Source organism: Rhipicephalus microplus, chromosome 8 (assembly GCF_043290135.1).
Source record: "Rhipicephalus microplus isolate Deutch F79 chromosome 8, USDA_Rmic, whole genome shotgun sequence".
Classification (NCBI taxonomy): Eukaryota; Metazoa; Arthropoda; class Arachnida; order Ixodida; family Ixodidae; genus Rhipicephalus; species Rhipicephalus microplus.
Genome location: NC_134707.1, coordinates 33031434 through 33059344, shown reverse-complemented (window position 1 = coordinate 33059344; position 27911 = coordinate 33031434). Strand labels below are relative to the sequence as shown.

The 27911-nt window shown below is 44.3% G+C and overlaps 1 protein-coding gene and 1 long non-coding RNA gene across 2 annotated transcripts in view; one reads left to right on the top strand and one right to left on the bottom strand.

Annotated features, from left to right (window-relative positions):
* LOC142768448 (venom metalloproteinase antarease-like TpachMP_B) overlaps nucleotides 1–16941 on the top strand; it is a 103509-nt gene extending 86568 nt beyond the window's left edge. Inside the window, exons 9-10 of the mRNA XM_075870423.1 lie at nucleotides 8889–9005; nucleotides 16822–16941. Of these exons, the coding sequence (XP_075726538.1) occupies nucleotides 8889–9005; nucleotides 16822–16848 (144 nt within the window). The 3' untranslated portion in view covers nucleotides 16849–16941. The remainder of the gene's footprint in view (nucleotides 1–8888; nucleotides 9006–16821) is intronic.
* Nucleotides 1–27911, bottom strand: part of LOC142768449 (uncharacterized) — a 136909-nt gene that overhangs the window by 77482 nt on the left and 31516 nt on the right. The window lies entirely within an intron of this gene.

Sequence of the window (27911 nt, the reverse complement as noted above, 5' to 3'; positions counted from 1 at the left end):
AATACTGCTCGCCAACGCAACACCTTCTCGACGATCCTGCAAATCACGCACTCTTCGCTACAATGAACCATGAGTTGAAAAAATGTTTACACAAATCATTTGGCACAGCTCGCGAACGCCTTAGGTTCAAGTTTAATTTGTTGTATATTCGAGTGTGTCTTCGCGGAGACAATTTATAATCTCTGCTAAGTGTCGTTTGTTATCTCTGCTAAGTGTGTTTATTATCTCTGCTATGTGAAAGCGAGTCAATAGCTGTGTTGATGCATAAGAGTTTCCACCAGGCGTCAACATCTGTCCATGAACATTTAAGAATGCAGCGACCACAAAAAACCACTAGACATTTCATATCAATGTGGAATAAGCATTGAACTACTTCTGTAAAAACGTGTTTTCCTTTCGTATATGTGCTGCGTGAAAAGTTGTAGTGCGAAAATCACAGTGGCATTGTTTTACGTTTACCATTGTTCTTCATCATCTTTATATGTAGCGTACAAAATAAGATTCTTGAAAAAAAAAAAAACTAAGAATTATGAGCCAAGAGTACACTTGCTCTTCTTTTTATGCAGCCTATCCAGATGGTCAGTATTTCCCGAATTTTATAACAAAGCAATCGTGGGAATATATACCTAATCTCTTATGTAAAACAAGAACTATTTAGATTATTATTTCTGTTTACAAAGTTAATACGGAGCTGCATATGCGTTAATATCGATCAAAGTTGCATTTTACCAAGTTAGAGACTTTATTAAACAGCTTATGCACTGCATACACACAAAAAAGCAAATTGATAAGTAGTGCGTTGTAAGGTGCATTGTTCGAATATTTCTATGCATTTCATTTACTATCGTCTTTTTGAAGATGTGCCTCACGACGCTAGTTTACTGAGCCTAATTGCATGCTAAGGAGAAAAAAAAAGGCAGCTACTACAAAACACTGCTTCATACTAAGAGCACGATGTTAAAAAATATTTATTGAGTTGATAAATGTGTGAAACAGTAAATTATTAGTTACTTTTTGTCGCACCTGGTTTTACACCATCTAGTGAAGTCGTAATGGCACTCACATGCCCGAAGAGTTTATGCGGCTCGAAATTTTCGCTCAAGAGATTTAGAATGCTTGCTTCACAGAAGTTCAGGTGCTGGTGTCCGTATCCGAATCGTTTGTTGCAGGCAAAAAATCTTCTTGTCTCAGACTGAAATTTTGATAAAGATACAAAAATAAAATAACAGAAATAATGTTCAATACAAGTGAGAATCAAACACTGGACAACTGCATAGCAAGCAGGACAACTGCATAGCAAGCAACTGCATAGCAAGAGACAGGAGCATTTGGCTTTTAGTTAACGTGCACGCTGTGATCCCTATTAGCAGCCATTGGCACGTACATTGAGCACTATCTGACAAGAAAGGGTTGCTACGTTATACTCGCTTGGTGTAACCTCCTTAGTTTTAGAAAGGTTTAGTGAGCGTTGAGCCGCAGTACCAAGAACACAGTGAACTAGTATATACCATGAACTCGAGGTGGTTAAAGGTGGGAAGTATACCCGAAGCGCAAGCCGTAAGAAAGTGTGCGTGTGCCACCTCTCGTTTAGTCCTTGGAATGTCCGCTGGATGGCGGTGGTTCTATATGAGGAATATATGATGAAAAGGTTCGAGATGGTGGTACTTGGAGTGTTGAATAGATGGACGAACGGACAAACACACAGATGCATGGGTGGACGCATGGATGGCTGCATGGACGGATAGACGCAGGAGCGGATGCGTGGACGCACGCAGGCATGGACGCACATCTGTGCGTCCAGACGGGCGGGTGTGCGCACAGACGGGTGGGTGGACGCACGGGCGGCCACACAGACGCACGCATGGATGGACGGAAGCAAGAACGAATGGACGGACGAATGCTTCGCCCCACTCTCCATCATTCACTGCGTGGATATGCTGCCAATTTGTTTAACCTCCCTACCCACAAGAGAGACTTCGGAGGAGTTCCTACTCGGCTGTTCCACCCGAGACGCTCAGCGCTTTTTGGTGGCCCACGCGTCAGCAGTGATGACCTTATGTGGACTTCTGCAATAGGGAGACCACTCAAGTGCATTTTTTTTCAGTTTCAGTGTTTATTTTTATTCGTTCAAAATACAATTTTCATAGTAAAAATATACAGACGAGGGTTCCGAATCAAGTGACTGCAGTGGGACACTCGGTTAGCAATAACAACAGAAGGTTTAATTGTACCAGCATGTATTATTACCCAACATAAGTGGAAGGGAACAGTTGAAGTACAAAAATCTACAACAAATGAGTGAAAGAACGATAATACAATACAAGCACATAAAACAGTTATACAAGGGGATTAAAAAAAACCAAAGAAGAAAACCCAGACTAAAATTTCAAATTACTTACACTTTGAATCATCAAATAGTACTGTTGACGTGCGACTTTCAGTGCTTTTGTGAATAAATATTTTCCCACTACCGCAACCTGTTGAAGGCACTTGCGCTCGCCTTCCTTAACTCGCGTCTCATCGGTGTTACCCGCGCGCCGCCTTCCTTCTCAAACGCGATCGCCGTGCTTGGCTCGCACCCCATTGATGTCATTGGTCTTTCGCTGCCGACGCTTGAGTTCAGCTTCCCTGGCTCGTGCCTCGTCGATGCTGCAGGCTCGACGTTGTTATTCGCAAGCACGATCAGCTCTTCTAACACTCGAAACGCTGGCGAAGGCCGGGATAGGCCAAATCGCTTAGGCGCAAGTTTCAGCGGGTGAAGGTGCTTTGCTTTCTGACCTTCTCTCCATCGCAAATAAACAAGCTGAAAGAGTTTATTGATATGTGAAGTTTATTTTCTCAAAACCACCATATGATTATGAGAGACGGCGCGGTGCAGGGCTTCGTGAATTTTGACCACGTGGGGTTCCTTAACGGGCACCCGAATCTGAGCAGACGGGCCTAGAGCATTTTCGCCTCCATTAGAAATGCAGCCACCACAGCCGGGATTAGATCCCGTGACCAGCTGGTCAACGGCTGAGCTGAAAGAGTGTTCACTCGATCTGTGCTAGAACGTATCGGGTGGTGGAGAGATTGAAGAAAGATGACACGCGGTGAGCACATGGAAAGCAAATAAGACAGTGACACCATTACGCACTGCAAGGGAAAGGGTGACCTACTTGGCACTTCCCCCACACCTCCGTTGAGGGGAGCGTAGTGCGGTGCGTTGGCACGGAGACACGGACGGCCAGCGTAACACAAGCTAGTCAAAGAGCTGCTTCGCTTCTAAAAAACATTGCTTCGATTCAGCAATACATTCAGGTCGTCTGAGTGTGAAATCAGGGGATCTACCCGCAGAACCATGGTGTTGGCCGAATATGCTTCAGAAAAAAATATTATGAATGGCATGTTGCAGAGGATGTCTCCTTAATGCAGATAATACTGCGCGGTAGAAGCGTTAAATGGGACTACGCTTATAATCATGTGAATTGCAGCGAGTGGATGTTTTAAAAGCCCACCCACTACACAAAGCTCAGACAAATTCATCATCGGCTGCAAAAACATCGACAAAGGGTGCAGCTGCGTATATTCTCGCATCGCCTGAGCGGCACATAGTCAGTAAGTTCTTCGTTGAATATTAAAATTGAAAAAATATGGCGTAGTGCGCACTTCGCACTTCCGTATTTGCTGCAGATATTCTTCCACAGCTTGAATTGCGCAATTTTACACGCACAGTCTTTAGTTTCCTTTTAGCATGTTAGATGCATGCATAGAAAACTGAAGCAAGGCTATTAATACAAAAGGCGATATGCACGGGCTAGATTACGCGATCATGTTCACCCACAATTTTGAGAAAACTATTGTAGAACAAACGTCTATGTGTCTGTAACATTTGATTTAGATTTTAGGACAAGTAATTTTGTTCAGCACCATGACTGGGACAACTGGCGGGGAATGTCCTTACTAACCTAATAATTATTGGTGATGTTGCGTTTGGCGGGTCACCGCGGCCGCCAGAACGGAAGAAAGGCAGCCGCCTCATTTTGTGGAGATAAGGACCAATGCCATTACACCATGCTGCTTCCATGTACTGGGCGCTGCGTGGCTGAAATTACTTACGGAGCACCGCTGTGCTTCGGGTCCGCGCAGAGATGCGACACGGGGCGTCTTCGTGCTCCGGTAAAGGCCACAATGACGAGCTTCTGCCGATTATGGACGTCGAACCACCACGCTGTGCGTCTCTGACTGATGAGCCGCCGACGCTCAAATCAGTAACAAATATTCAGGTATGACCCCTCAGAGGTGCCTAGACCACGATCGCTGTTCGACAAAGCTTGGGTGGTCGGCCCGAGCGGCGAGATGACAAACACGTCTCACCCCACTCGCTGGAAGCAAGATTCGCCAAAGGAGGCGGCATCGCCGCGACCATACACGTGTCTGGTTTGTGTACGTGTGTTTGTTCGGGGCGGTACTGGCATAATGACACTCGTGTGTACTGGGGGACATGTTATTGAACAGTGCCGTATGGCCCTATTCTCCGATCCAAGGATCTGGGGAGATGAGAGTGTATTTATTCAGCCATCATGGTCTGCTTAGTGTGGTTCACGGAGCTTGTTCAATAGACAGCATTTTTCACTGCAGAGCTTTTAAGGTAGAGCTTTGGGCCAGAGAGCTCGTGCCATGTAATTAATGTAAATAAACCCTTTCTACGAAGTTCAACCTCCTCCTGCCTCGACATCTTGATCCCGGATCTCCGGTGCCGAAAACCCCGGTCACAACAGTGATGACATTGATGAACAAAAATTGTTCTTATATCGGGGCGTAGAGAACACGCTACTGAAATTACTCGCAACTTGAACAATTTTTATTGAATATAAGTATGATGCGGCGTACGAGGCGTGACATCGACAAGGTTCTTTACTGAAAGCTCGTCCGGTAATGAATGAGTAGCCCAGCTGTGGTAATGAAGAATGTTAAACTTATCTGTCGAATTCGAGAAGGCTTGTTTGTTTGCCACAAATCAATTCTTCATGACTTTCTGCAGAAAGAGTGACCAAGATGGGTTGCAGTTATGAAAAAAACTTTATCCAGGTCCGTAATAACCAGGTTTATTTTGCCTTCCTCTGACAGAGGAAGGTAAGAACACAAAGACAACAGTGATGTGCGTTGTTACGTTCGCTCCTTGTCTGATGTGCTGTTCGCCTATTCAATCATGTCCTACCAACTTGCCCAAGTTTGCATGGTTCACAAGTTTTTATATACAGACAGAAACAAGAATGTCGAAGCCTCACATCAGCTATTATTAAAGACGATAGTCTTTCTTGGGGACCTTCGAAGCAAAAACTTTGGTCTGTCTGTCTGTCTGTCTGTCTGTCTGTCTGTCTGTCTGTCCGTAAATTTGTCTGTTTGTCTACCATTACTGCGCATTGGGTACTCTAAACAGCACCAGCCGATACCCCGAACGGCCGACCCCATCCGCAGCGCCCACCAATGTTTCCCAAGAATCATGCTTCATACGTGTGCGATTGTCAATTAAAAAGCAATTATTGTGCATAGTTGAGGCACCATAACAACGCGTACATATTCTGCATGTTCGTCTTTTACTAGATAAGGCTTACATAAGTAATTCTAAGGACCGTAGCGCTTATAACGCTGCGCTGACCATGCAACGCTTGCACGAAAAAGCCTGTGTTTTCAACGCTTTGCTAAGACGACACCATGGTGCCACCTACCCGTCGCCTTGCGTTCTACACATTATCACCTCTGAGACGGGCGCACGCCCGTATCAAGTCCACGCGCTTTGTTTTCCAAATAAAACTGCCAGATGATGCTCATGTCTCACGCATGACGTGACTTGATGCGCTCGTTCGCCTCCGCTGCACGCTCGAGGCACTCTAACGAGCACCTCCGGAATACCATTCACCAATTTTCTTGTCCAGAACATGAAATAAATGTTTTGTTCACTCTCTTTACACGCAAGAATATTCGACCTTTGACGACATTTGCAGATTATATGCAGATATGCAGCCGTTTTTTTGTGATTATTTCAGAACTAATTCAGAAAACACCTTTAGAAACAATATGCGTCATTTTATTGTAATAATTTCTTTATCTTAGCATTTACCTTTTGCATTACCTTGTTCATATGAAATTGTTTATATGAATTGTTAGTTCACGCATCAATGTTCAATTGCATATCACAGGCGTATCCTTGGAATGTACATTATTTCGTTCGGCGTATACGGAATTACGTCTATTTTAGGTGAACAGGGAGCACCATTCATTTCGTTATAGTAATAGCGTCTTAAATTACGAGCGTCATCAACGTGACCTTCTAAAACTGAAACCAGATCAGAATTGCGACGTACAATTATTGGTTGGAAAACGTGATAATTCTACGCTTGTAGAGCGGGCAGTTGGCATAACATCATCTTGCCCGATCAAAATCAAGTGGCAGAGCATGATATGAAACGGAATACATTTTCATCTGCCCCGGCAACAAATTAGCCTATATACGTTAATATTTCTCGGACATAGACATATAGAGGGAGGTTTACTTGCAGAAAGGTAAAGAGGTTGGCGTAAGCGAGAGTATAATCCAGCATCATACTCTAAATGGAAAGAGCTGAATGGCAGACATTTTTTTTACTCTCTTTTGAAAACTTTATGGCTGTTTGGCCTGCCGGGTTTTACGCCACAACGCTATTCAGGCTATGAGACATTGTAATGAAGCAGTGTCGATTTGTGTCACCTGAAGTGTTCCTCTGCAATGGAACCTCACAGTATAATGGCAGCTAGCAACTCACCTTACACAAGTGCCATTGGTGTGGTTGGTGTCAAATCCGAGTTATTCGGGTGAGCAGCCATGGTTAGTTCCACTGGATAACCATGGGGGTGTTTTACATAATTTATACACCATCAATATTGTTAACCAAAACACATCTAGCAACGATGCAATCTAGACACCAATATTTCGGTGACAATACTTTGTGAAGAGACTGTCTTGAGGTACATGTATGAATTGGTGCTACAAAAGCACTAGCGCTACATTTAGAGACACACTTGTCTAGAACACCCAGCCTGCCATTTCAGCTGCCGTTTTCTGCAAAATATTTAAATACCAATGACGTAATGATACGGATAATGGTCATACGACGTGCTAAGCCTGTGTTCTATAATGGAAGCATGTAACTAACGGGACGTAAAAGCCACGGCAAAAACAGCGTTGACAGCCACGCGCTCCGCTACTCTAAGAAAGCGTGATTCTATCTGAACTGCTGGCAACTATACTTTTTAATGAGCACCCTTGTTTCAATTGTTCAATAGTCAGGTGCGAATCAGTAGCCATTATCATTATTTCAATAGTTATTTTTATACGCATGTTTCAGGGATTACATTTATATGCAGCAGTGTTACGAACAGTGGGCTGTATCCTGTCTGTAGGCTATTTTAGGGTTTTTTCGGCCACAGTAGGGTAGTAGAGTGGGGACGTAGGCTAAGTTTAACATTTCGCTCAACGTAGATCAATGAAAGACGTTGAAGATGCGCGTGACATAGCCCATGGTTACATTCTTAGGGAGATCCCAATTTTATAACTCCAATGTCCTCAGCCCAAAAGATGAAAGACAAGACGCCAGAAATCGTTGTGCAAAAATTTTTTCCCGATAATTTTTTTGGTCGTCTACCACCTGTTCGATAAGTGGGGGGGGCTTTTAAATTTTGCGAAGGTGATCAGCTTCAGTTATGAAGGCGACAGCTTTTATATACCCCATGATAAACAAAAAAGTGATGGTCAGCATCAATGCGAGTGGTAAAAAAGGTCATCATGATAAAAAAAAATGTTGCCTCACGATGTCATTGTGGCGTGACATACCGCCAGCATTATCGAGGTTATGGGGAAGCTACTGTGGCTCCACTAGGTGACGTTAAATGATGACGTATGAGATGTCACCATTTTACTCTCATAGGTGGGCCCATGCTGGAGGTACCCCAAACGCCTGAACGTGGTTACGTGTACGTTGAATGCACCTTATCATCGTTACACAGTGCTTTCAAGGTCTGCGGTAGAAGGCGTAGGCGAAAGGTAAAACATTGGGTACAAAACATTTTGTTGGGCATTCTAGGGCGATTTATACATTAGCGTAGGGTATTTTCCGAAAATTGGTTGGCCACACTGACATACAGCGACATTTGCACCTATCCCTATGTCGACGGTCCCAGCACTCCTTTCATGTTCTATGCTTTTGTTCTATACTTATGATGTATTTCTGGGCCAGGGCTATTCACTGCGGCACTGAACAATGCGCGAAATCATCCCCAAATTGCTCTGCTAAACCTGGTAGTACGTAGAGTATCGGTTATGCTACATCTGCATTGAGAAACAATTGTAAGCGTGAGCAACTGCGAACGCGAGTGAACAGTCGAAGAGACGATATCAATTTTAAAGTTTAAAAGGTACTTCGAAAGTTTACTCCTGATAATGCATTCGTTTAGTGAGGCGTTAATAAAATTTTGCCAATTGAGAAGATATAAGGTTTTATCGTACCATGCGTCATGCTCATAAAAAAATTTACGTGCTTCGCGATTCTCTAGATTAACCATTTTAATACGTGCAATCCGAATAAAATTACGTTGGAGTTTTAGTCGACCTGTATTTTGCCGACTAAGATGTATAATAATTCGAATCTCTCGAGGCATAAGAGCTCTAAAGCGGCTTTTTCTTCGTTTTCACGGCTACTGAATTGTCCACTCACTTTATTGGACTGATACACAGCTATAAAAAACGCATTGTACGCCATAACATTAGTAAATTACAAAGCAACACTTCAAAATACGTTGAAGGATTGCAGTGGGCTCAAAGAACTATTTATAGCTTCTGTATTCTACACGCTCCTGTACTCTTTACACAGGTAGTCTCCCCATGCCTGCTGAGCTGCAACACCGAGCTATGGGGAACGAGTACGGTGGCCTCGTTCGACAAAAAAGCTCCAGATGCAATGAGCTGCGGAGACGAAAAACAGTGCAAGGTAAATTTCGCATACTCTAGCTGAAACCTAGAAGGCTAATCGGGCACAAGACTCCGATTGCGTCACCAGCCTGTTTATATGAAATTTCTCGACAAAACAGTCAGGACATAAGATGTTGTAATTAGTGGACAATACATGTACTAGGAGCCAATAGATTACTGAAAGCCATGGAGTCTGGAAGCACCATGCGAGTGGAAGTGCAGTAGCACATAAGGGCCAGAAAGCTTATGAGAAAGATGAGAGTAGACCGGCGAAAATAGGGTAATGAAAAACAGGAAATGTCGAAATATTTTCATGATTGTTGTTCACGTCGCAGAGTGGTGTGGCTAGAGAGAAGGATCGTTCCTAAAATTATATTCTAGTGCACCGGTATGTGTGGCGTAAGTTCTCTTCATCAAGGCTGTGCTAGAGAGTATAGATAGTATGATGCCGAAATTTTCCACTGGTGGCCGTTCAAAGAACACACCACCGAGACCCAGAAGACATCTTATAATGGTTTTGCTGCAACAATTTCTAAAGAAAAATGAAATATAGCCATGTTTTATATTTCGCAAGAGCATATATAAAACAAACAGAAGAAATAGGATAAAAAGAGTGTCGGAGTGCCTTAAAAGTATCTGAAGCGTAAAGAAGTCCATTTCGTATTACGGCAAAGTACAAGAAGCAGTGTAGACCGCTCCTTCTAACTACTTGTAGTAAAGATGTGCAGGTGAGCAGCCATTTGCAGAGATGCTGATACTGTATAACACCCACTATGCATTTACGGAAATGATTAACCTAATTTCGAAAAAAAAAGCAAAACTTAACAAGCCTGTTTGTGCAAAAACATCAAGAAATCACCTTGGGTATACAAATTATGTACATAAACTGGGAAAGAAATTAAAAATTCGCTTATACTTCAGCGAAAATATTTGTTGCAGCATTTCCAACAAATAAACTTGACAAATTAACGTGCATGTTAACTTTAAGTAAAGCACGGTAATCATAGTATAGGGTAGGAACAATGAAAATGACAAAAACTGACAACATAAAGAGTGAAATCATTTATTGCGCGAACTTGTACCCAACAAAATGGAAACGCGAGGCACAAGCAAGTAACACATGCTAAACAACGATAGGTTCAGGTGACGTAAAGGGTCTTAGGACTTGTGTAGAAACACACTGGCTTTTGTAGATTCCGAAACAAAGATTTCACCATGGCTGTTGGGAGCCGCGTTATTAGCATAACAGACTCAACTATTCACATCGCATACGTGAGCTCAGGAGAAGAAAAAATTTTGCTATACCTTATGCACATAAGCTCTTCAAGTAAAAAAAATGTTTGAAAAATATTCAACTTTAAAATTCTCTTTCAGCCTAAATAAAGTGAAAACGTTTGTTAAATTACAAATACAAAATTGTTTGAAAAAACAATAATGAATAATATGTGACGTTTATCGTCCCAAATTCATCATATTGTCACGGGGTCGTGACGTGGCCGAAGACAGGAGACTTCTTGTTGGAATTTAACTGTTTATTTGGGCGAACCTGTGCCCGGTAAACAGAAAGTCCAATTACAGCAGCAGTCTCGCACAGATAGCAGTCTCAGACTGATAGCGGCGAACGGAGCGTCGGCCTTCGATCAACAACTGACAAGCGGCGAAGCGCGTCGGCATTTCTACTCCCGCCGTCGAATGTTCTAGCACTATCGCTGGCGGCGGCGTGCGTTCCAGAACAATCTGTACCATTCGCACAGTGGGCGTGATCTTATCGAAATGATCTACTACAGTCCGGAACCCTCTAGAAAACTGCAGGCGCGGTTTGCGCTGAGAATCGTGTGGTGTTTTGGGACGATAACAAAAACTTGGGAAATGGAACGTGGCATTGCCCCCTCTGAAAAAGGCATCGTCTCGATGTTTTAACTAAAGATGAAGGTACAATAATAATGCAAGAAAGTACAATGAATAAATTACGATACAACAATAATACAAAAAACACTGGTTCAGTTTGTTAACGCGCATGAAACGGCTTGAGGCGCGCGACATGGACGACTTCAGGTCGCGATCGGCGTCGTTGAGAGTTCGTAATGCCGTCGGGGACAACCTCGTAATCAAGTGGGCCGAGACGTCGAACCACCCTGTACGGTCCGAAGTACCGTCGCAGAAGCTTTTCACTTAGTCCACGTCGGCGTATCGGCGTCCACACCCAAACACGTTCACCGGGCTGGTATTCCACGAAGCGTCGTCGAAGGTTGTAACGGTGGCTGTCGGTCGTCTGTTGATTCTTGATACGGAGACGCGCAAGTTGTCGGGCTTCTTCGGCGCGATGAAGGTACTCGCTCACATCGAGGTTTTCTTCGTCGGTGACGTTGGGTAACATGGCATCGAGCGTCGTTGCCGGGCTCCTTCCGTAGACCAATTTGTATGGAGATATCTGCGTCGTCTCCTGCACCGCCGTGTTGTATGCGAAGGTCACATACGGAAGAATGGCATCCCACGTCTTGTGTTCGACATCGACGTACATTGACAGCATGTCGGCGATCGTCTTGTTAAGCCGCTCGGTGAGGCCGTTGGTCTGTGGATGGTACGCTGTCGTCCGGCGGTGGTTTGTTTGGCTGTATGCCAAGATCGCTTGAGTTAAGTCGGCAGTGAATGCCGTTCCTCTGTCGGTGATAAGGACCTCCGGGGCGCCGTGACGTAGGACGATATTTTCGACGAAGAACTTAGCTACCTCGGATGCACTGCCTTTTGGCAGGGCTTTTGTCTCGGCGTAGCGGGTGAGGTAGTCGGTGGCTACCACGATCCACTTGTTTCCGAAAGCCGACGTCGGGAACGGCCCCAATAGGTCCATACCAATCTGCTGAAAAGGTTGGCAAGGTGGATCAATTGGCTGCAGAAGTCCCGCTGGCCTTGTCGGCGGTGTCTTGCGTCGCTGACAGTCCCGGCATGTCCTCACATAACGAGTGACGTCGGTTGTAAGACGCGGCCAGTAGTACCTTTCTTGTATCCTCGCGAGCGTGCGAGAATCACCGAGGTGCCCTGCCGTCGGATCGTCGTGCAGGGCCTGCAGGAGTTCTGGTCGCAGAGCTGAAGGCACCACAAGGAGATACTTAGCCCGAAGCAATGAAAAGTTTTTCTTTTGTAGAAGACCGTTTCGTAGAAAAAACGACGCAAGTGCGCGCTTGAATACCCTCGGGACTTCGGCGGTCCTGCCTTCGAGGTATTCTATTAGGGCCTTCAGTTCCGGGTCGGCCCGCTGTCGTTCAGCGAAGTCGTCGGTAGTTATCGTTCCCAAGAAGTAGTCGTCATCCGGGTCGTCGGGTAGCGGTTGGTCGACAGGCGCACGAGAGAGACAGTCGGCGTCGGAGTGTTTTTTGCCGGACTTGTAAATGACAGTAATGTCATATTCTTGAAGTCTCAGGCTCCATCGTGCGAGACGACCTGAAGGGTCCTTCAAAGTGGCTAGCCAGCACAAGGCGTGGTGGTCGCTCACAACTTTGAAGGGCCTGCCGTAGAGGTATGGGCGAAATTTCGACGTAATTGGACTTTCTGTTTACCGGGCACAGGTTCGCCCAAATAAACAGTTAAATTCCAACAAGAAGTCTCCTGTCTTCGGCCACGTCACGACCCCGTGACATTTGGTGGAGGTGCTGCTTCGTTCATGTACCGGACGCCCCCGTCAAGCCGTGTACCCAGCACCTCCACCAAATGTCACGGGGTCGTGACGTGGCCGAAGACAGGAGACTTCTTGTTGGAATTTAACTGTTTATTTGGGCGAACCTGTGCCCGGTAAACAGAAAGTCCAATTACAGCAGCAGTCTCGCACAGATAGCAGTCTCAGACTGATAGCGGCGAACGGAGCGTCGGCCTTCGATCAACAACTGACAAGCGGCGAAGCGCGTCGGCATTTATACTCCCGCCGTCGAATGTTCTAGCACTATCGCTGGCGGCGGCGTGCGTTCCAGAACAATCTGTACCATTCGCACAGTGGGCGTGATCTTATCGAAATGATCTACTACAGTCCGGAACCCTCTAGAAAACTGCAGGCGCGGTTTGCGCTGAGAATCGTGTGGTGTTTTGGGACGATAACAAAAACTTGGGAAATGGAACGTGGCAATATGATTATAAAAGACGCCATGCTGTAGAACCGAAAATTCCGACCAACTGGGTTTCAAAAAAATAACAGATGTAATTAAAAACAAACATTGCCTGGTAAAACAATTGTCCATGCAAGTTCCATGCAGAGTGGGCGTTGTTTACCATGTGTTTTTTGTTTATATTCACATAGGCTAAATTTGCTATTCTTTGAATATCTGACTACTGGAACATGATATGAGTCGGGCTTCTGCCTAGAAGGCTATATTTCTTGCATAGGGCAAGATATTGTAATAAACACGGGAGTCCAGCGGTACTTGCAGAGGGGGTGTATTTTTGCGCATACGGCAAAAAGATCAGGTTGCCAGATATGTTACGGCAGATTTCTCGAATAGGTTCTTCATCCGATACATAATTTCCTCTGTAAGTACACCTTCAATATTTTGAATCGCCATCGCTTTGACTGATGGGCATGTGTTCAAGTGGTCATAGCGCCTTCTTCAAAATGAGTGCTTCTTTGCTAATAGAATTAGTTCTCAGTAAAACGCTGGTGTTCGTGTCTTTTGTTTACCTCATTTCTTGGTTCATCAGCCTGAATCCAATCAACATGGTGGACAGCAACAACTAGCCCATGTCTGTTCTTCCGTGATTAGGACAGGAGCTCCAGCTCTTTGAGGGCTGTCTCTGCCTCCTTTTCATTCATACCTGCTTGCCTGGGTGGAGAGAAGTTCGAATACGTCGTTTGCTCGAAGGTACCATCAAAAAAACTTTTCACTTAGTTTACAATGACGAGTAAGCGTGTGCACAAATACGTGGTTACTGGGATAATATTTCCCGATGTGTCGTTCAAAATTATCACTGCAGATGCTCATCTGATAGTTGCTATATCCTAGACAGTTGTTGATGCTCAACTGTCTAGCTTATTCGGCGCACTGGAGGTATTCTGCAATGTACATCTTCTACTCAACGCTAAATGTCGGCAGCATAGCTTCTAGAGTCACATGCGAGTATCTTTTGTAGACCAGCAAGCTCCTTGCGTCCTTTGTTGCACTTTCACACTTCAGATTTAAGTTATGGACCGGCAAATGGTATCCCAGATCTTGTGATTCACGCCAGCATGTTCAATACCAGCACGTCTACTAGAGTTCCCTTCAAATGCTCGGTAACAAAACTCGTGTAAGTGTGGTACGCGGCTGTCCTTCAACTTGTCCAGCTGTATTGCAAATTTAATGCGTTAAGGAACTGTGGGGATGTTCTGGTAGCATTATATAAAAAATGAAGCTTGCGTGCGTATTTGATGGCGCTGTGTTTTTATAATTTTTTGAGCTAAATATATAAAAAGCTGGTAGTTTGTATTTTATCCTCTTTAGTGCCTTCTTTTTCTCTGCTTGTGAAACACGTCTTTATTTCTGACATGAAAGCCGCACGGCTGTCGGCAGTGAGGACTTCTAAGACACCTGGAAGCAGCAGGTTGTTCTTATCAAAGAACTTCACCGCCTACTTGACGCTACCATAACACCAGGACCTATCTTTGGAGTAGCAGATAAAATAAACTGTGAATAACGTGGCCCGATAAACCAATGGCTGGGCGTTAACTTGGGTAATGACCACAGGAAGGCCACCTGTATACGCATCAAGAGCCCATGAGATGGTTGAATCAGCTTCAAAAACTTGATGGCATTTTTGGCAGGCCGTGCCTTGCGTCACAGAGTCTCAGGATGTTCTTGTGTGATGACCGACATCAATAGTCAAGTGTTGCCAGTACTGATTCTAATGCGTCCCAGCGAGCTTGCGTCAAAACCGAAGTATGGTGCCGCCAGATCGACGTGCAGGATCTGCAGGATTTCTGGCAGATGTGTCGAAGATACGACAGCAAGATGGGTGGCCTAAATTGGCAAAAAGTGTTTTTAGTGAAGAATGCATCTTAACGAAACCACACAGTCTCCCCTAAGTATTTAAAAAATGCTGTTGTTTCGTTCCATGTACTCTACAAATATTTAGCGTTTTGTATTAATTCCGCAATTTTCTGCGAAGTCAGGGGCACTTGTGGCACCTCTATATCTGTCTTCGTCGAGATCGCCTAGGGGCAGTGTGTAAAAAAAGGGCACTGTACGCTCGATATCTCGATGCTTACGTAGACATTTGTAACGGGAAGAACGGCGAATCCCTAGATTCCGGAGCTTTGCCATGCGAATGACTAGACGGGTCATTTAAATTTGCTTGTTCAACGCTTTCAAATATATGCCATACTGGTCAGAAAGAAACTTTGCCTAAATGATTGCGAATAAAATATTTTTGTCATAGAATAGTGAGCCTTGGCTTTTGATAGCGACCGGATAAAATAGGCAATGAACCTTTTAATAACATCTGTTCTCTGTGCAAGCCTCACACCAAGTTGTTCACGGTTTCCATAGGTCCCTATTTTTTTTTTTGCTTTACCATTGAAATGAGAAAAAAGGGTTGGTGACTGTGCAGGTTGTTTCAGCTTCTCTAACGCATAAAACGTTGCTGTTTTTCACTTGACACCAACGTCATTCCCACTGGCACTGTCGGAGGGCTAGTGATGCATGAGAAGCTCTCCACGAAGTGCCGATTACAGGCACGCAAACAGAAATAAGCGCACAGCCTTTTAGGGAAGATTGAAATTGCATGACTACAGCAGCATTCAGATTGCATAAGCAAACTGCACAAGAGTGAACAAGTTCCAGTCAACCTTGTTACTTGTTTTGCTTCTGCGTATTCCGGTAAGCCGGTGGACATAAACTTGAAGTGAGGCGGAATCGTGTGGTATTTGAGCACACTGAAAGAGTGTTGTCCCGGCGTTAAGGGCTTGGCTACCTTTGCTTTGGAAACACTATCAACTCAATCAATTACTAAAACGTATTCACTAACCAAGTTCGTACAGAGATTTGTCTCCTGTACGCAATGCTTGACCAAACCGAATGCCGCATAGTAAGTTTTCTAATGCTCCATTGAGTTTCACGTGAAGATTCTAGCCGGTGTCGTTACCTTTCCCACAGCCATTCGCTATTAGGAGCCTTCGAAGTCTGAGCAATTTTTACCTGGAAATGGTGCACCAACCCACAAGGAAGTAGTAGACTCCGATGTTCACTAAATGTCAGTATTTATTAAGAAGCATGTCCAGGTTATGAGAAAAAGTTGCCGCGTAGTTTGCTGGACACTACCATTCGAAACAAAGCGTACCACACAAAGTATACTACGTGGCGTGACGAACTATCAGAGTCAAGGAAATTGTACTAACGCGCAGTGAATGTGTCAAACTTGTATCTATTTTACTTACCAAAATAGAGATTGGTGATTTCAGCGAAGCTAGTGCAGTTAAGATCATTTTGCTGAAGCTTTATTTTCTCAATTTTGCCATACATTCGGCTGCCAGTGAACCGCAAGAAAAGGAGCCTTTCGGAGTAATTTTTTGCGGGAAACTAGCACCCTGGTAATGCTCTTTTGTCTTCGTTCGTATAAGACATTGAACAATAAGACTTTGTCTCATCAGCTAAAGTGAATTAGGTATCACCCATAGTTTCTGCACTGCATATGTTAAATGCGTCCTGGTACTCTATGTGAAGATCCGCAAATAAACATGAATCCGATATGTGTGCTCCTTGAGATATGTGTGCGCGGTTAGAAACCTGAATGCACGTTTCAAACGTTCCTCCTGTGATTTTGCAAGCTGCTGTTTGGGCTGTGAATCACAACTATTACTTTCGCTCTCATTCTTTCAGGTATGCAATGGAGGAATCTGTGTTTAGAAACGGAAAATAAATCAGTTAAGTGGATTCTGCCATAATAGATGGCCATAGTTGCATTTATGTTGTATATGAATAAAGGATACAGAGATTCACCGTGTCGATTCTGGATTTCGAGGAATCAAACTCTGCAACCTTAATTTTCTTAAAAAGGTGTAAAAATATTTTCATACAAAAAACAAGAACTCCAGACGTAATTAGTGATGAGCGCACAAGACGATGATATATATGTTGTAAACCTCACATGGTCCTACGAAGTCTTACAAGCAATTAACTCAGTGAACTCACGGTGCATCCACCAAGTGTGAGTGACTGGTCAGTACTGGTTGTGCGTACTGGAGTATGGCGAGTATGGAAGTGGCATCCACGAGCACGCTGACCTCAGAAAGAAGAAGACAATTACGATCGCCGGTGCGCTCGTGGTACGTGGCAGCCGCTGGAAGCGGCCACATGCGGATCACTAAACATGGTTTGTTTTGTTCTCTGCATCTTCGCTAAGGCGCTCTCGGGCTCGCTTCAGCCTCTAAACTTCTACAAGCATTAGCGGCGACAAATGTTATTGGAACCTACCGCACCCTAATAATCTGCCTCTTCTGTTCCTCTATTTTAAGTTAAATGTGTATTGTCATCACGGTGGAACGCAAATTATTGTCCATGATATGGTTTCTTTCTCAATGTGTTGTGAATTGAAGGCAGCAATCTGGCTTGCCGAATTTTTCAAGGTTTAGTTGTGCTTGTTAATACAATTGAAACAGATATTTCATGAGTAAAATGTTTGTGAAAATGCTGCCAGTGGGCATTGTTTTGTACGAGCCACGACACCTAATATTATTACTTAATTTAGACACAGAGATGTAGAACCTTTATGATAATGAATATAACTTGCCAAAAAAAATAACGTTATTCAGAACATTTGTTATCTTATGAGTACTACCGGCACTTTGCAATACGCAGGTTCAGATTGACAAACTTTCATATTACAGGTCTTTCGTACAACAGTAGCTGCGATGTAGATTGGGAGGCCCACATATGCTTAGATAAGAATTAATGTGTTGATTGAGTATGCTAATTATTACTAAAAGAAACATCCCGCGTCAACTCAGAAACGAACACTGATTGAGATAGCAATGTATGCGAGAAGTGCATGTATTGAGGAGTTCTTTTATCGTTCACTTGTGCCTGGAACTTATCAGTTTATAGAACAAATTAAAAAACATAACGTTAAATGCAGATATGAAACATATTCTTACGGTTACAGTCGAAGGGTGTTTATTAGCAGGGCGATGTTGATGGTTAGGTAATAATGCGTTGGTATTTGCACCAGTTCACGTCTTCCCCCTCTTCTTCTCTCTCGGCTCATACTCGTTGCACTTGTCGGCTCCCAGACCTAAGCCCGCTGGGCGAGTATGAATCATTCTGAATGTTGAGGGTGAAACCGTTTAAGGCGGGCGACATGTACCAGCTGGGTTCGGTTTGACCGACGGCCAGCTGATGTGAGCCGTACTACCACGTATGTGAAATAACTCAAGCGATCAACAATGACGAATGGGTCACTGTACTGAGCTAAAAATTTTTGCATAGGCCCCGTTTACGTTGTGGCGTCCACAACCACACAAAGTCTCTTTGCAGTATGCTACAGACTAATGGCAGCTGTCATAGCTTTCCTTTAATCGGTGTTACGAAGCCGCAGTACGAAGACGAGCAATACTCCGGGCTTCTTCGGCTAGGCAGAGTGTCTCGGAGACAGAGTAGTCGCTATGGAAGTCAAATGGTAGAATAGTATTGATACAGCTTAACGGTGAACGTGCGTAAAGGAGATAAAAAGGACCGTAATTGATTGTCTCATGTTTGGCCGTGTTATACGCATAAGCAATGAAGGCGAGAACGTCGTCCAAGTCCTTGTGGTCCGACGATACGTACGTGGCCAACATGTTAGTCAGAGTTCTGTTCATACGTTTTACCAGCCCATTCGTCTGAGGGTGATACGGGGATGAATGGCCAAACTGCGAATTGCGCAGACGAATCAGTGCTTCGACGGCGTCCGCAACGAACTGACGACCACGATAACTAATGATCACTCTGGGAGGGTCATGCCGAAGAATGATGAATGTAAGCAAAAGCTGGGCCACGCACGCCGCTGTCGAGGATGGTATCACTGCAGTTTCTGCGTAACGAGTCAGATGGTCGACGCACACTATCACCCACCGATTGCTGTAAGACGAGCGTGGAAATGGGCCCCAAAGGTCGATACCAACTTGATCAAATGGTAGATGAGGAGGTGGCAGCGAATGAAGAAGACCTAGTGGAGGAGTCGTAGGCCGCTTGTAGCACTAGCATTGTTCACAACTTGCGACATTCTGCTTGAATGTGTCCCGCATTCTGAGCCATTAAAAGCACTCTTGTGTCCTGTTCAAAGTTCTGATGAACACCAAATGACCAGCTGTCGCATCGTCGTGCATGGCTTTTAGTATGTCCAATTGTAGGCTCTGTGGGAGGACTAGAAGGAAGCGTGCACCTTTGGCCGAGTAATTCGTCTTGTATAGAAGGCCATCACGGACACAAAAGCGGCCGTTGGCTTGAGGACGTAATGCCGTGGTAAGTAATTGCTCCAAGCAAATATCAGCCTATTGTTCTTTCTTGAAAGTACTTAAGTCTGGGAATGTGGAAGAAAGGCAGGCAAAACAGTCGTCAAAACTGTTTTCTTGACACTCAGTTGTCTTCAGGGGAAGGCGGGAGAGACAGTCGGCGTCTGCGTGGCGGCGTCCATACTTGAACGAGATGACGAAGTCGTACTCCTGAAGTCGAAAAGCCCAACGTGCCAGTCAACCAGTCGGGTCACGAAGATTCACCAGCCAGCATAAAGCGTGATGGTCGGTAACGATAGTGAACGGACGTCCATAGATATAAGGTCGAAATTTGTGCACCGCGAAAACAGCTGCCGAGCATTCCTGTTCTGTTATGGTATAGTTGCATTCAGCTTTGTTGAAAGAGCGACTGGCATAAGCCACTACGTGCTCAGCTCCTTGACGACGCTGCACAAGTACAGCACCCATACCGTTGCCACTAGCATCAGCATGCAATTCCGAAGGCAAGGACGCATCGAAGTGACACAGTACGGGCCCCGACTTTAGTAGAAATTTTAGCTGGTGGAACGCATCGTCGAAAGCTGAAGTACAGTTGATAGCGACATCATTTTGAAGAAAACATGTTAGAGGATGCACCACGTCAGCGAACCTCGGAAAGAAACGACGAAAATATGAGCATAGGCCCAAAAAGCTCCTCGATTACCGCACCGATTTTGGTGGTTAGAAAGAGCTGACAGCCTCGATTTTTCGTGCGTCAGGCCTTACTCCATTTTTCTCAACGAGATGACGAAGTACTAATGTCTCCGTTTCACCAGAGCGACATTTTTTTAGGGTTCAGGATCAAGCCGGCCTCTTGTATGCAATCCAAAAAAGAGACTGAGATGTCGGATATGCTCGTTCAGTGTGACGCCAAAAATCACCACATTATCTATGTAGCACAAACAAATTTCCCATTTAAGTCCTCAAAATATTGTGTCCATATATCATTCGAATGTTGGCGATGCATTACAAAGACCGAACGGCATAAAATGAAATTTATAAAAGCCCTCAGGTGTCACAGAGGCCATTTCACAATGATAGTGCCGTACGTGATTTCGTCGAACTCAGCAAGCTTCATAGTACGTGGAAAAACAGCAGCCACTGCAGAACAACTTAAAGTTCATAAGTTTGAGGCGCCGTTCACAACTGCCACGAGATAACGAGGCACAAGTACATTTCTATTCACGCAACCTGTCGCAAGTGGTTGAATTTGCGCGTCAAACGATGAAAGGTCGGCAACAGCAAGATTAACAGGAACACGTGATAAAGACCACGGCGCTAAAAGAGAATCATTCGACACAACGAAACAGTTTTTCCCCGGTAAAGATGTCTCAGCAAGCGTAGAAAAAAGCGCGTTATTAACCATGATTTAGCCTGTGCCACAATTAACGGAAGCGCCACAATTCTGAAGAAAGTCGATCCCAAGAATCACATCATGAGTGCACCGCGGTAATACCAAAAAACTCCGTTACAAAATATTCAGCACGAAACAAAACACTTGCAATATAAATACCTAGAAGAACGAGGCACTCTTTGCTGACACCACGAAACGTCACAACACCATTCCACGGCAATATAACTTTCCGACCAAGCCTTTCCTTAAATGTGGCACTCATGACGGAAGCCGTAGCACCAGTATCCACTAACGCAGTTGCATGCACACTATCAATTAACACACGCACTTTGTTTTGGGACATCATAATAGGAAGAGGAGCAGTTTGCAGAGACGGAGACTGGCCGGCGACCTTACCTCTATCGGCCGCGCTGGCTAGTTTCCTGGTGGAGGCGGTGGTGTATAACGTCGCCGTGGAGATGGTGAACGACGTGAGTGACTGGTTGGTGACGTCAGGCTGCGGTCTGATGCTGGCGAGTCACTCCTCCTGTTAAAACGGCGGAAGAAATTCCTGGGTGGCGAGCCTATAGCGTTTGTTGCGCGATGTTCTGCCGGCCAATGATCATCGTTGGCGCCTTCAAAGTTAGGCCAAGGCGGTGGTGAGCCATACCTCGTCTGGCGGTGACGGCGACAAAAACGAGAGATGTGTCCTGTCGCACCGCAGCTGTAGCAAATAGGTGAAGGGTGACCGACGTTGTAGACTTCGGGATAAGCCGCCCTCGGACGCTGCGACTAGTAGATACGATATTCCAAGTGCCAATTCGTCGTCGTACTCCGATAAGCGCGTTGGTCATGCGTCACGTCATCAGGAAACGTATGGTGGTGCTGTTGTAGGGGATTGGTTCGACTGTATACAACGCCTGGAATGGCAGACAGCAAAGAAACCACCAGTGCAGCTTCGTGAGGTTGATTAAAAACGCAACCGAGCTGTTCGGCCTTCATGGCGTTCATTGATTTGCTGTGTCACTCGAGTTCCTCATGGACGATTTGCCTCACAGTGGCAGCAAGGTCCCAATGGATACTGCAGCTGTCCTCAAAAATTGTCGCAACATTCGCCAACCTGCCGAGCTTTGGCATGATGCTGTGTAGCTTCAAGGTCTCAAACATGTGGCAGTGATGAATCACGCCAGCTACGGAATAGAAGCTCTCCCTGCCCATCAAGTAGGTATACAGGTCTTCGGCAATACCTTTCAGAAGATGCCCGACTTTGTCCTCTTCGGACATACGAGGATTCGCCGTCTTACACAGCTTCAGGGTCGTCTCAATGTACGTGGTACAAGTCTCGCCTGGCACTTGAGCACGCTGAAGTAATGTCTACTCGGCTCGCTTTCTTTTCGCAGTAGAATCCCCAAAGCCCTCTTTAAGTTGGATAGCGAAGTGATCCCAGGTTGTTAGCGACTCTTCGTGGTTCTCGAACCACACAAGAGCAGTGTCTGTTATAAAGAGAGCAGCATACTCTAGCTGAGCCGTAGCATCCCAGCCGTTGCACTTGTTCACACGTTTGTAGTGTCTCAGCCATTCTTCCACGTCCTCGCCGGGTTTGGCTAAGAAAGAGCGTTGCTCCAACTGACGCATCCAGGCACCGGGTGTCCGCGCCGGAGGAGTTGAAGGTGACTGTAGGTCACCGTTGTTTGACATCGCGAGTTCCGGTAGTGTTGGAGGCAGTCGCGCAAGGCGTTGGCTTCGGCGAAGACCTAGCGGCAGCGGCTCCGTCGTCTTGGGCGATTGCCCAGCACCTCCACCACAAAACTGTTACAATTAAAGTCGAAGGGTATTTATTAGCAGGGCGAGGTTGATGGTATCTGCACCAATTCACGTCTTCTTCCTCTTCTCCTCTCTCGGCTCATACCCGTTGCAACATATTCGAAGTACTCTCGACACCAAAGCGTAAGTGCACTTCTAAATCAGGCAGCATTGCCTACCTTTGCGTGTCGGCATGTTGTGGCCGCAATGAAGTTTCTTTTTATGCTCTATCACGACCACATAAGCATAGATAAACAAGACTACGTGCCGACACCACACCGTTACTCGATCAGAACCTGCCACAATTAACACATCAGGCCTTATCAGGCCAAACGCGACACGTTTAAATATTCTTTTAGGGGTGAAGCTCCTTAAGACCTCACAATGTCCGCCGTCTCCCGTCTGTCCGTAACACCATGTAACCTTCAACCTATAAGCAACAGAAGGCGTTGGTGGTAACCGTTTTGCATGTAACCTTCAACTTATAAGCAACAGAGGGCGTTGTTGTTAATTGTAGATGTGATGGCGCTGCTGTCAACGCTATATATATATATATATATATATATATATATATATATATATATAACCACGTTTCATACCACACATACTCTTCTCTCACATGGACGGAGACGAACGCAGAAAAGCGCGACGTGCTGAGCATCAGCATCGCCGTCGACGGGAAGCTACCACGGAGACAAAAGAGAAGGAAGCGGATGCAAAGCGGTGACGGCGACAACAAAATTCTACACCACAGACTAGGGCTAAGTAAGCAAAGGCTAAGCGGGAAAACCGCCAAGCTGACGCGCAGTTGAGACAACTTGAAGCGGATGCAAGGCGGCAATACCGACAAGAAAATTCTACACCAGAGACGATAGCAAATGAAGCTGTGATTATGAAGTCAAAACGTAACCCGGAACTCGGAACCTCATATCAGCAATAAAGAAGAATCATCGCTATATCACAATTGGTCTCAGCACTATCTCTTTCAATAAAAATTATATAACCACAACCACAATCACAAAATTATATAACCACAATTATATAACCACAAATTATATAACCACAAATTATATAACCACAATCAGTCTCAGTACTATCTCAACTTTAATCACAATAATCACCTCCGAAAGCTTCGCCCCATAATTATCTTCAAGCAGCTTGAAATGCAGTGATTTTTTTCCATGGGCTATTGAAACTTGGAATGCTTTACCAAGTTAGATTGTTGAATGCCGATCAGTGGATGAATTTATTGCAAAACTGGAATTCTTTCTTGATAGTACATGGGCATGTACTTCATGACGTAAATGTTTGCAGAAGCTTGTTGAAAGGTGTGGTGCTTCTTGGTGTGTACTCTCATTCCTACCTTTTTTTTGAGATTTTTATGATCTATTATGAAGCATTATCTACTGAGACATTCTGTGTTCTGCTTTCGTTTTTGATTTGCAATGCCCATGCTGATGTATACTTTTTCTAGCCGCTTCCTGTATGGGCCTGTACAAAGGCGTACAATATTGTTAAATAAATGCTTGATTATGATTATTACGGACAACCAATTAGCAAGGAGGAGCCAGTGAATGTGATAGAAGGTAGTTGAAATGCCATACAATGACAGGCTGGTGGCGTATTCTTTCAGGAAATGCAGCCGCTTAAGTGCGACAAATGGACTGTATGGGATACATGGCTTCACCGCAAACATTGTGATGAAATGCTGATCATAGCTGACCACACACTGGACTTGGAGGTAACAGAACGGAGACTAAGGTGGGCAGTTGTACTATGGCGAAAGGCTGGAGGCGTGACGCTTTAAGACTGGTTATACTAGAGTTCACCCTGCCAGTAGTGTGCTTTGCGATTGCTGCCTGATATAACAGAGAGCATTTGCCACCCCTCTTTTCGTAGCCACATCGCAACCACTGTCTCCCATGTGTACAAGCTCCACGATTCTGCATAAGAAACGTTGTAAAAATTTCAGCCAAACTTTCATTGGCAGCTTGTCTTTGCCATTTATGAGTAGAGGCCTCAGTTTGTACGCGTGAATGGCAATGGCGTCAACATTTTGTTTAGGCATTATGAGTGCTGATGTTTCACTTAGAGTGACGCAGGCGGAATCTGAGCGAGCTTGTTCTCTCGCACAGCGACAGACTGGGAGAGTATGGAAAAATTCTACTGGAGAAATGGCGCTTCTTGCATGCCGGCACCTGAACCTAGTGTCTATTCAGGCTGACAGTTCAAACATGAATAGTTTCTTCCCTTTCAGAGGGCGACATTTGTATAAAAATGAAGACCTGACATTTAAATGTAGATATGAGAACATATAAACCATTCACTTTATCTGTCGAACAACTGGCCAAATTCTGCGAACCCACAGAAGAAATGCACTTCAAATCCTTGCGTGCCCGGTGTAAGCGAAAACACATGACGACCGAGTATACGCCTAACAACTGTTTGTTTAGTGAACATTTATTATTAGTTCGAAACAGTCAATGTTACTCGGACAATCTCTCGCTTCCTTACGACGTGGTTCCCGCATGCACCGAAAACCGAAGCAGACTAGCACAAGAGAAGGTGATGACGCTATGTCGTTCGACTCTTGAAGGTGAAGCTCATGCGTATTCCTAGTTTTTGTTTGCATTTTTGTCAACCTTAATTCAGGAATGAAGCAGATGAACAACATATGGCACCCTCATCAACACCAAATTTTTACGAAGTTAGTTCTTTCACTCTTTCTGATTAAACATCACGAAGTCTCTTATGCACTGACCTAACAGGTCTAGAACACAAATGTTATCATTTGTTTCTATTAAACTTTGCTTTATCTTTTTAACTACCGTCAGTGTACATACAAATATATGTACATGAGATGGCCAAGAACATTATTATTTGAAATAATAACAAGCAAGACTGTGGATTCTTATCCACTACTATCAGAAAGTTTCCGTGCCTAACGTGGTTTTGCACTTCCTCCGTGATCGGCTGACTTCTGTACGTTATGTCAAGCAGACACGATAACGTCACCTTGTATGAAGTAACAGTGACGTCATGATTAGGTCATGAACTTTGTCTATCTCAGACGTCTTTAGAGGTCATTTCTACATGAGTCGTGATGACGCCGCTGACGAGGGACGCCGACCTCGGACGCCGCTATATTTGAGATCTGGTTTATTGCACCATAATCGATACATTTCTTCTTTATTTCAACTATAATAACCTTAACCCCCGTTTGTCCCCTAATCCACTCTGCGCTCTTCTTGTCTCTTAAGGTTACACCTACCATTTTTCTTTCCATTGCTCGCTGCGCCACTTTCTTGTTTCTTGATGTTCGGAAGAAGAAGAAACGGACATGAGCCGGGCATGTAGCTCGTAGACAGGATAACCGCTGGTCATTAAGGGTAACAAACTGGATTCCCAGAGAAGGGAGGCGGGTTAGGGGAGACAGAAGGTTTGGTGGGCAGATGAGATTAAGAAGTTTGTGGGTATAAATTGGCAGCACCAAGCTCAGGACCGGGTTAACTGGTGGAACATGGGAGAGGCCTTTGTCCTGGAGGGGACGTAGTCAGGCTGATGGTGATGATGATGAATCGATACATAATAATGTATACAGTTTGAACGTAGGTCGAATGGAAAAGAGGGAAAGTATCATACAAGGTGAGGATGGCAAGGTAAAAGCTGCAATATCTGCAGCTTGACAAGCATTGGCACCCCTATACAATGGCAGCAACGTGTGGTACAGAGACAGTTTTACTTAAGACAAAACATTTCAACTCGCACTGCTTTTCATCGGGTCGCCGTCGTTATGTCTCTCGCACTGCAAAATTCACTACGAACACTCAAGCGACAGTTTTTATTGGAAAGCTAGACATTTATTGAAAGCATACTTAAAATTTAATTTTAGGCATTGCACGTAGAGTATCGCTTGTTAACTTTGGCTTATTTAGTACAGTGGGTAGGCAAAATTGTAGTAGCTGTGACCAATAGTTTCTACGAGGCCGTGGAATGTACCAGTTAGCAGTGTGTCTCGTTGAAGGTGTGGAAGGATTTACAGTTAAACGGGCAAATGTATGTTTGTGGCGGCTTTTACGGATTTGTTCTGATCTGAATGTTGATAAGAGACAGTATTCATAGAGGAATTAAATTTTTAAGATCTTCAATCTTGTGAAAGAATCGGACGTTGCACATTGTAAGAATTATTTGAGGTGACACGTATTGCGTTTTTTGTGATATGATCAAGTTATGCAATAACATTTTTGTCTCGGTTCCACAAAATAAATGACAATAGCGTAAGTGGGGAGTAAATAGGGCATGATATATCATAGGTTTTTGCTGTTCTGGTAATATGTGTTGACCTTTTCTGAGAATTCCCATTGTTCTACAAAGTTTATGCAATCCGTGTGATGCTACCAATACATATGTTCGTGAAACACAACTCCTAGCTTCTTTGCAGACGGAAAAATTCAATTTTCACAGTATTTAGGTAAAAAAATGAAGTATTGAACATGATGTAGATCTGGCTCTGAAGATAACAGCTTTAGTTTTAGAATGGTTTTTACGTAAGGAGTTTTTTACTGTTCACGTGTAAAGCTTGCCTAACGTATCATTTGCCAATGATATTTGATATTGTCAATGTTCATTCCGGAAAACAAAAACTTGTCTCATCTGCATAAATACCATACAATATCGATGTGTTTATTCTTGTGATATTGTTTAAAAAATAATAAACAAAAGTGAGCAGAGTAGTCTACTCTGCGGTACGCCATGTGTTATTTTTGCTTGTGGGGATAGTTCCTTGATTATTGACACACACTGGTGTCGGTCAGTCAAAAAGCTTTCAATTAAACTTAAGGCGACATCGCGAATGCCATAGCCCTAACTTTTGCAGTAATGTTGCATGATTTACAGTATCGAAGGCCTTGGAGAAGTCTTTTAAGACACCAAACGTTAATCTTCATGTTTCTATATTTTTAATATTAACTCTTTTTAATGAATCAGCGCACTTTGAATTGAGAGGCCAGGCCTGAAACCAAATCGAGATGGTGCTATAACCTGATGTTCGTAAAAAAACGTTGACAACCTAATTGACGCGCTTGATGAGACACTTAAGTCTTTCGCCTTTAAATGTGCCAATAAATGAGCTCAGTGGGCAGAAACTTACGAGCACAGTCAAAGAAACAGTATTGTAATTGAAATGTCACCCTGGGTGTCATCGCTGCCTCGAGACGGTTGAATGTCAAATGAGCAAATGAAGCGAAAGATAAAGCTTAGTAATAAGTCTACATTTCGGTCTGCTGACATTTCATCACACGGAACTT